Genomic DNA, 9,792 nt, shown 5'->3' with positions numbered 1-9,792 from the left:
TTACCACAGAGGGTCAGAGTTTGGTTTATAGTCAAAATCAAGTTCAAGGTTAAGTTTCAAAGTGAGGCTGGGTCAAGATGAAGGTGACGATCAGGCTGAGGATGAGTCATCATAATAATGAAAGTCAGTGTCAGTGTGAAGTTCAATTTCAGGGTCAGGGTCTAGATCAGGTTCAAGGTCATGATGGGATTAGGGTGTCAACGGTGACAGCCAAGTGTGAGTCCATGTTCTGTGTGAGGCTCAGCATTAGGATGAGGACCCAGGTCAGGGTGAAATGGAGGTCTACGTCAAGATGAGTGTCAGGATCAGGATCATGGTCAGGCTTGGGGTGCAGACTAGTTTCAGGTTGAGTGTACAGTGTAGTTCAGCATCAAGGCACAAGTTCAAGGGCAGGGTGGGTCAGTATGATGGTCCTTGTCAAGGTGAGGATTCAGTCTAGGGGCAGAGTGAAGTTGAGGGTCAGAATCAGATTGAAGGTGGTGAGTATCTCATTTATCACAGTATTCACAATCAGTGTGAGAGAAGCTGTCATTGTCAAAGGTAAGTCAAGTTCAGGGCAAGTGTGAGGGACATGTTAACGATCAGGATCATAATGAGCATCAAGGTAAGAGGAATGTCAATTAGAGAGTCAGGGTTAAGGTGAAGATGAGAGCCAAGTTCATGGACAAGGTTTAGTTCTAAGTCAAACGGGGTCAGAGTTTGGGTGAGGGTCAGAGTCAATGCCAAGATCAAAGCCAGGCATGGGTGGGGAAGGGGCTGGCAAAGAATTGAGGGTGAGAGTCAGTGTCTATGTCAGGGTCAGGGTGATAGGGTCAGGTTAAGTGTAAGGTTTATGGTCAAGGTGAGGGTCAATGTCAGGGTGGAGTAAGCTTTAGTCTTTGTGAGTGGAACTGGCTGAGGGTCAGTGGTCAGGGTTTGGGTACAGACTTGCATTCATACGGAGGTAAGAGACACCAGAAACTGAGCTAGACTGAAGCTTAGAATCTACAGATGTGGCTGGACAAACAGGCAAAGGCCAGATCCTTAAAACACCTCTAAACACATATGAGACACTCAGACTCTTCCCTGAAAGCAACAACTGGAGTTTACTGTGCTTTGCCCTCTAAGAGCTTGGAGGGCAGTGACTGTGGCACTGTTAGTCACCTCTGTGACTGCAGTGCTTATAGAATTCTATCCACATGAGCACAAAATGAATATTTTAAGAAGATTGCTAAGAATAAGTTTCTCTGATTTATCTGTTTTTATCTATCTGTGAACCAATACCACATTGCTTATTTATTACAGCCCTATGATAGTCTTGGTATCTGATAGGGTAAGTCCTTTCATCATTTTTTTTTGCCTTTTCTTCTGCTTCTGCCTCTTAACCCGTTCATTTCCACATATATTTTAGAATTGGCTTACCAAATTATTTAATAAGAAAAACAAGAGCCAGTTCAGATTGTATTGGGATTTACTGAATTAACAAATGAGTTCCAGGAATGTCTGTCTTCTTATTTGCCCAGTATCTCTGAGTAAAGAGGAGGCCCATGTGGTCCAGGCTCACCCGTATCCTGAGGGTGATGTTGGTAAACCAGCTTAAGGTGTGGAGGGTCACTTATTGGGTCCCCAACTTGAGCCATTCCTGGGTCCTGATTTCTGCCAACTCACCTCCAAAAGGGAGCTCTGTCACATGAAGCACCTAGCAATCCCCCAAGAGTAAAGTAGCCATGAATGGGGCCACTTTCCCATTGACCACAGAAAGCAAGGGCCAGGGGATGATGCTACCTCAGCCACTTCCCTCAACTGGAAAGGAAGAGGGGCATACATCACGTAGAACTACCGGGGGGTTTTATAATAAATCTCAAAAGTGAACTAGTGTTTAATGTCTCTGAGAACAAGATCAACCCAAACTTTCCTTCCCACTTGGATTTCCGACATGAGGACATCCTAAACTCAGCACTCCCCCAAATGGCTCTACCAGGACTGACCCTGACCAGGAAGGCAGCAACTAGAGAACCAGCCCCATGGCAGGCATGACAGCGGAACTCACTGCCTCCTTCTGATGGATCTGTTACCAGCACACAGATGGGAGGCCGACAGCACAGGCTGAGGGTCCCCTCTACTGAGGCTGGATGGCCTGGCCAGGAGCAGGACCACTGTGGTCAAATCAGGCCGGAGCAGAAGAACAAGAGGCCTGGCTTGTCCTGGGGAGGGAAGGGGGGGACACGCCGGTGGGGCCTGGCCCAACGTCTCAGCCCTCCAGGATGAAGGGCCGAATCAGCTCTGGGTTCAACAGCGACTCCTTGAGAGGCCGGTCCACGTGGAAGTCATGGATGTGGGGGGGTCCTGGGGGGGCCTTGAGGGCAGGTCCCCCTGGGCGCTGAGGAATCGGCAGCTCCGAGGGGTGGGCAGGCAGGGGAGCTGTGAAGAAGTACTGGTGCAGGAGGGCCTGAGGGTAGCAAGCAAGGGGCAGCAAAAGGAAACTGGTCACCTCCCCGTCCCAGCTTCAGCCACTTCCCGCCGAGGAGGAGATGTGAATATTGCCCTGAAGAGTATTTTTCCTTCATCTGCTCATCGTTCAGGTGACTCCAACACCTCGGAGTGCTCACTGTTTGAGCACTGCTCCAGACACAGGAGATGCAGCGGTAAACAGAACAAAGAGCTCTGCCTTCAAGTTTTCCACAAAGTGAGGGGTGGGGGTAATAAACACGATAAAGAAGTAAGACAAACAGTGCATCAAATGATTAGTGCTGTGGCAAAGAGAAAAGTATGAGGGGGGGATGAGGAATACTGGAGGGGCTGCAGGCCTGAAGAATGGTGAGGGGAGGCCCTTGGGAGGTGGCGTTCAAGCAGAGACCTGAAAGGTGAATGAGTGAGGCCTCGGGACAGAAATGCACAGACCCCCAGAACATGGATGATCCCTGGGGCCCGAGGGGAGTGAGCAAGGGGAATGGGAGCTGGCAGAGTCACAGAGGTCATGGCCCCAAATGTGTGATGCCTGTGGGCCACTAGGACCTGGCTTCTCCTCTGAGGGAGCCCCAGGAGGGCCCTGCAGGTGAGGATACGACAGCCTACCTGGACAAGGTCCCTCTCTCTGCCACGTGGAGGAGAGACTAAATGGGCAGGAGAAGCAGATTCTGGGAGGCGATTGGGGAGGGGGGCGGTGGTGCTTAGACTGGAGGCAGCAGCAGGGGGCTGAGAGGTGGTCAGTTGGCCTCAGTACACTCTGAAGGTGCTGCTGACATGGGAACTCGCCAGGGCCATGTGTAAACACACGCTGCTAGTGCCAAGGGCAGGGAGGAGAGGCTGCCATGAGGCCAGATGGCCAGGTACACCCGACAGAGGCCCTCACACCATCAGCCATCAGCCCATGGTCCTCCCCTCCTCCCCTGCCTTTCAGCCACAACCCACCCCTCCTGGGTCCTCCTCTCCAGGCTTCTGCTCATCATTTCTCTTGGGAAAACAGCTCCCCATGCTTAAACCTGCCCTTCTCCAGGAAGCCTTGCATGACCCCAAAGTCAGTCCCAACAACCCTCCCCTCGGCTCCCACAGACTGACAGCCCTGCCTCACCACAGGGTGGAGACCCCACAGGCACAAGTCATGTCTGTTCACTCTGGATCAGGGTCCAGGACAATGCTCAGCACGTGCCACATGCTAGTAAATTCTTGTTGAAGGGATGAAGAAGCGAGTCAACAATAACCTGAGACTCTCTCTTCTGCGAGGTGTGCATGCCCTTCTAATGGGCCACCCCTGGCCACCTGCCCTCTAGGGTCCCCTCTAGGATCCACTCAGGAGAGGCACACCTGCCCTGCACCCTCCTACCCCTGGCTCCAGGGGTTCTGGTCCCAGCCCATCACAGGTTCTGAGAATCTCAACCTGCTGGGTCAAAAGGGCACAGACGAGGAAGGTCAGGGCAACGGGTGTCACCCTACCTGGGAGGCTGCAATGCGCTGGCGTGGAGGGTAGAGGAGGAAATGCCCCAGCAGGTCCAAGGCCTGGGGAGAGGCATCGGGCAGCACCTCCTCCAGGGGCACGGGAGCCTGCTCCTTGAAGGAGATCTTGTTGTAGTCAGGCAGGTCCTTGATCTCCTGGAGGAGAAGGGGGTCCATCAGGGCCGGCACCCACACCGCCAGCCCCCTTAGGTGTCAGTTCTCGCTCCCTGTCACCTACCTGCTCCCATTCACTCATCACTCCCCCATCCATGCACCCCTGCTCACATGTCACTCATGACATCACGTGCTCACTCAGTCCTTCAGTCCTTCCTCCACATCTCAGGCGCCTGCTCCATGCCCTGCTCGGTCTGAATGCGTGTGTGCTGGGGACGGGTGGGAAGGGATAGGGCTTGGGGCCTGGCCCTCCCACCTCCAGCAGGGCAGGGGTGGAGGAGATCCCACGCTGGGCCAGGACCGAGGTCCGGGAAGTCAAGGAGGCATGGGGCCACGAGAGAGAAGGTGCGGGTCAGGGGAGTCACTAGCTATTGGGGTAATAGAAGCCACCCGCCCCCACCCCTCCCCACTGTAGGCCCCTGCAAACCGGCCAGACTTGAGGACTGGGGGTGCCCAAGATTCGAAGCACACAGCAAAGCTGTTCAATGTCATTCTCCCCTGGGAAAAGGGGGGACCCGTTCAACAGCTCCCCCAGGATGCAGCCCACAGCCCTGCAGATACAGAACCCAAACAACTCAGAGATCTCACACCATGGAAACAGATCTCCCCACACCAGCACCCACACCTCACACTGCGGTCAAGATACCCACAAAGTAGACTTCAGGCTTCATAGCTAAGGATACAGATTCCCAAACAGTCAAAGACTTCAAGTCTAGAACACAGAGCATATCCCCCTCTCTAAACAGCTCTCAGGCCTCAACTCTGGAACACACATCAACCCCTCAACAGTTCTGAGACTTCTCAGAGCCTCACATTCTGGGACACACTGCCACCTCCTCCCATTCTGGGGCAGACTCCAAAACGGCCCCCAAATCTCAAACTCTTAGGCATATACAAACCATCCTACCCCAAATAAAGGTTCAGGGCCTTCATACCCAGGGACCCAGGCCTCTAGATAGCTCAGGAATATTGCAACCTGGGATATCACCCCCTGCATAGCAGCTTAGATGCCCCACGCCTCAGACCACCTCCCCGACCTCAGCCCAGAAGCTTCCTACTGGGACAACCACTCTGATCCCACTTGACCCCTCCCAGCTCAAAACTGTCAAGGGGAGGAACACTGATCCCAAACTCCTCAGAGATACTCTAACCAGGGGAGACACCCCCATGGCAACCTAGAGCTCACGGCAGGAAAACCCCTAAATGGCTTAGAGACCTCAATGCCCAGGAGGAAAAGGTGACCCAACGACCCACATTTCCCCTTGCCCAGCCCATAGGAGTCTCACCACAGGTCGACACCCTGATCATACTGGCGGGCACCATACAGGAGCTCAGGGGCTCGGTACCACCTGTGAGAGGAGGGCAGGTGGTCACAGCCAGGTCACCGGTCTGTCAGGAAGCTGCCTCGGAAGGTCATCCTGGCCCCCACACCAGCCCCAAGAGCACTGTTTGGACAGAGGGTCCAGAAGCACCTCTTCCTAACAGGAGGGTTGGGGCCTGTCTATTGCTAGGTCCTGCTTGGGAACTGGTCCTCCCTACCTGGTGGCCACCTGGTGCGTGTAGAGACGGCTGCCATCTGGGGAAAAGACCCGGGCAAGGCCAAAGTCCGCTATCTTGAGCTGGCCCGAGGCACTGATAAGCAGGTTGGCTGGTTTCAGGTCCTGAGAGCACCAAAAGAGGCATCAGTTCCTCCAGAGCCCCCACAGAACCTCGGGATAGGACGGCTTGGCAGGCTGGGCACCCAGGTCAGCGCAAGACCAGACCTCCTCCAGGGCCCCAGCCCTGGCCTCCTACCCATAGGCCCTGCCCCTCTGTCCCTTTTCTAACCATGCCCTTCATCAAGGGCTGGCCTACCCACAGCCCAGCCACCACCACCCCAGGTCCCACCCCAGCCCATGCTGGAACTGACTCGATGCACAATGTTGTTGGCATGGCAGAAGGCGACCCCCTTGAGCAGCATCTGCAGGTAGCTCTTGACCTGCGCCTGGGCCAGCGGCCTCTGGGCGTGGCGCACCACCTCAGCCAGATCTGACAGCATGAACTCGAAGGCCAGCACGAAGCCTGCGCCATGCGGGAACACGGCCTTCAGCTGTACCACCTGCAAGCGGGGCATCCCGTCAGCCACCAGCCTCACATGGCTCAGACTCTCTCTGGGACCCTCAGCCCTTGCACCAACAGAGGACCAGGCAGGCAGAGATGGTGGCATGAGATCTGAGCTCAGAATCAGGGAGCTTGGTGATCTCTTGCTTCCCTCTCCCAGGAGAAGGCAAGTCCCTACTCTAATGCTCCAGTAAACACTCAGGGAAAGGAGGTCTAAGAAAGGCGACTTAGGGCAGTGTCTGGTCCCCCACCCAGCCCACGAACTGGAAAATCACCTGGAAACACACACACCCAGGTGATCACAACTCCCAGCAGTGGGAGAGCAGGAGACATGTCATATAGACTTCCTGAGGGCCCACAAGGTCACAAGGGCAGGCTGCACAGTAGTGAACAGGAGCAAGGGCTGGTGGGTCCTGAAGGACTTTAAGGAGTTCAGGGGACAAATGACTGACAAATGACCAAACAACAAACATATAGGGTATTTTGATGAAGATTCTGATGAAGAAAGAAGAGAAGTCATCTGGGAAGGAGCTCTGGGCCAGGGGACAGCAAACACAAGGCCCAGAGGCAAGAACAGGAAGGAGGCTCCTCTGTTCTGCACTCCTGGAGTCTAGACAGTGCTTATCATGGGAGAGACACTTAAGAAGTTGTGAATGAATGAAAAAAGAGGCTGGAGTCGGGTGGAAGCAGATGGTGACAGTTCTTTCAGAGTGAAGAGAAGCCTCTGGAGCTTTTCAAGCCAGGGAGTGGATGATTTTATGTACATTTTTTGACTGTGGAGTGGAGGCAGTGGCGGGGGGGCCGGGGTGGCAGGGGAGCCTGCTGTAGTTGTTCTGATGAGAGGTGAGGATGGCCTGGGCCAGGGTAAGATCTGGAGTGTTTTAAAGATAGGCTCTTCAGGACTGCTGATGCACAGGAAATGGGACCGTATCACCAGCTTCCTATGGGCCCTCCACCTCTCCCACACACAAGCTGTCAGCAAAGCCCTTTTACTTTCCTCAAAAAACAAGAATGGCCATATTGCTGTTTTTCTGATGTTGAGGGTAGTAGACACTCATTTTACAGATTGGGACAAACAAATACATTCAGATAATACCCAAAATTATAATGAAAAAAAACAGCAAAAGAAAAACCCTATCACCTATAGTCAACCCTAGGAGTCTATTCCACCAGACTTTACAAGAGACATGGCACACACAGACATGTATTCATATATATATACAAAATATTTTCATACAAAACCAAGATGACACATGCAGTTCTATACCATGCTTGTGTCACCCAATATATCAAGGACATCTCCAGAGAATAAGAAACAAATCAGAGTATCACCCACCCTTAGGTGGGTGGACCTACCCTTGTCACTCCCCAGGAAGTTAAGCACATCCTCTACTCAGGACATGGACAAGAAAGAATACCACAAAGAGAATGAAACTGGGTGTGTGAGATGTCTCTCCTCGTGTGCCCACAGCCCCTCCCAGGCCTGTCACAGCACAAACCACGCCAGATGGGCGCTGTAGCCTTTGTCCATCACCCCTACCACACTTCAGTTCTCAAGAGCAGGGTAGGGGCTGGTTTCTGTGTTGCCAGTGGCCAGTAGAGGGTAGAGTCTATGGGAGGCCCCAATGTTAAACCGTCCTGATTCTGCGATCAGACCTGGGCCAAAGCCTCCACAGACAAGTGGAACAAGCTGAGCATCCATAAGCTGGTGGCTGTGCCTCCTCCCCTGGCCTGAGATAGGGAGAGCCTGAATGTGCCTTGCGGAGCAGAGGACAAAACTCAGAAGGACAATATACATAAAGCAGTTAACCTGGCATGCAGAACATAACAGGAGCTCAATAGGTGGCAATTATTATCTTCAGAAATCACTAAGTGTTTTGAGAAAAAAAAGGATAAGTTAGTGAATGAGCGAAGGTGTACGCCAAGAAATAAGTGAGTGAACGAGAGGGAATTAATGAGTGAAGTAATTGGGTGAATAAGGGTGAACAACAAGTGGAGAAGAAAGGGAGTGAGTGAGGGGTGAGGAAGCAAATGAGTGAACAGAGTGACTGCAGGACCTCAGAGTGGGAGTGAATGGAGGAGGGCGGGAACCAGCACCTCAGAACACCAGCCCCACTCACATACTGACTGTCCTCGATCTCCTGCAAGGCCTTGATTTCCCGCAGGGCCTGGCTGGGGATGCCATCCTCCAGCCGCCGCAGGGCCACCTTCTTGAGGGCAACGATCTCTCCAGTCTGTTTGGGACAGGACGCAGACACTGCAGCCCCATCCCCGGCTGGAAAAGGGGATGCGACGCTGAGGCCTGAGGCCCTCGTGGGGGTGGGACGCGCCCCCCACCCCGTGCTGGAGGGAAATCAGGGCTAGCAGGCGCAGCGCTGAGCAAACAGCTCAGAGACATCCACGCCACGCTCCTAGGGGGCACTCTCCGGAAGAAAGCACCGCTGGTAGCTGGCCGCAACCTGGACGCCCTCCACTCAAGAGAGCAAAAGAGGGGGGAGCACGCCACGAAAAGCTGCGGGGAGGCAGGAGCCCAAGCGTGGGTCGGGAAAATGGGTAGATCTCAATGGAACCGAAGGAGGAAGGGCTGGGTGCTCACCTCCACGTGCTTGGCCTTGAAGACGATGCCGTGCGCGCCCTCCCCAATGCGGCCCAGGATGCAGTACTGCTCCATAGCCCTCTGCCAGACACCCGGACCCTCCGCAATCACAGCCCCTCCCCGGCACCCGTACCTTTCCGCATTAGCCCGCCCTGCCTCCCGCGCCCAGAGGCGGCTGCCTAGCAACGGCGCAGGAAAGAGCGCAGAGGCCGGGAGGCCGAGGGCAGCTACAGGCGGCGTCCGGGCCTGTCTGCGCCTTCCCCTAGGCCCTCGCCATCACGCCTCAGTGAGCTTCATTCGGCGGAAACCACCCGTGCGCAGACCGTGCCAGCGGGAGCGACACCCACCGCCGACCGCTCGCGGCACTGCCGGACGTCACGTGACGAGTGACGCCAGGTTACGCAGAGGGGCGGGGGCATGCAGCCTGGGAGCAAGGCGGAACAGCCTTGGGAGCGGGCTACCTAGGCGGGAGGGTGGAGCCGCTCTCCGGGGTGGAGGCGGGGCACTCAGCGAGGCGGGCGGGGCAATCAGCTGGGCGAGCGGGGGACGGGGCGGGGCCGCACAGCCGGGGGCGGGACCACGGCGCCGAGGGCGCGGCCAAAAGGTGACGGGGCGGGGTCGCCTCCTCGGGCAGGCCAGGGTACCCTCGCCCCCATACCTAGAGGTGCAAGTTTCCACCTGTGAGAACCTACAGGTGCCATTTCCACCTATGAGCCCCAAAGCCAATGATGATTGAAGCGAGACGGGTTCGGGTCTGCATTGTGGAGGGAGCGTCAGTTGGCAACATGTAAAGACAACGTTTAAAAAGTACAAACTCTGACCCGGAAAGTCCATGTCTAAGGGCTTCTCATGAGGAAACATTTGGAGGAATTTGCAGCCTGAGTGATTTTTAAGAAGTTCATGCCATGAAAGGATGTTGACAAAATACACAATTAGCTTTTTTTTTTTTTTTTTGCGGTACGCGGGCCTCTCACTGTTGTGGCCTCTCCCGTTGCAGAGCACAGGCTCCA

At 54.7% G+C, this 9,792-nt stretch overlaps 1 protein-coding gene across 5 annotated transcripts; it reads right to left on the bottom strand.

Moving 5' to 3' along the window:
* Positions 1-1,432: 1,432 nt before the first annotated feature.
* CDK20 (cyclin dependent kinase 20) lies at positions 1,433-9,175 on the bottom strand. 5 transcript variants are annotated; one of them, XM_030760198.2, is made up of 8 exons: positions 8,783-9,174; positions 8,307-8,461; positions 5,996-6,184; positions 5,626-5,747; positions 5,373-5,435; positions 4,514-4,637; positions 3,913-4,068; positions 1,433-2,428 (listed from the first exon to the last, which is right to left on the bottom strand). In XM_030760198.2, the coding sequence occupies exons 3-8, from the start codon at positions 6,122-6,124 to the stop codon at positions 2,231-2,233; spliced, it is 792 nt and encodes a 263-aa protein (XP_030616058.2). In that variant the 5' UTR covers positions 6,125-6,184; positions 8,307-8,461; positions 8,783-9,174; the 3' UTR covers positions 1,433-2,230. The 5 variants fall into 5 exon arrangements, with proteins under 5 accessions (XP_030616058.2, XP_089769057.1, XP_089769058.1 ...); XM_089912931.1 differs by having other exon boundaries at positions 8,307-8,420; XM_089912932.1 differs by having other exon boundaries at positions 8,311-8,420; positions 8,916-9,174.
* Positions 9,176-9,792: the final 617 nt, after the last annotated feature.

Source organism: Delphinapterus leucas, chromosome 6 (assembly GCF_059928025.1).
Source record: "Delphinapterus leucas isolate spDelLeu-1000000601 "Yukka" chromosome 6, BTC_Dleu_Yukka2, whole genome shotgun sequence".
NCBI classification, from domain to species: domain Eukaryota; kingdom Metazoa; phylum Chordata; class Mammalia; order Artiodactyla; family Monodontidae; genus Delphinapterus; species Delphinapterus leucas.
This window is presented reverse-complemented; position numbering and strand designations above follow the sequence as displayed.

Coding starts and splice junctions, on each gene's coding strand:
- CDK20 (XM_089912931.1), bottom strand. CDS start 8,857: ATGGAGCAGTACTGCATCCTGGGCCGCATTGGGGAGGGCGCGCACGGC. Junction 6,185..8,306: donor AGATCGAGGACAGTCAGTAT/GTGAGTGGGGCT, acceptor CCCCGCTTGCAG/GTGGTACAGCTGAAGGCCGT. Junction 2,429..3,912: donor AGCGCATTGCAGCCTCCCAG/GTAGGGTGACAC, acceptor TGCTACCCTCAG/GCCCTCCTGCACCAGTACTT.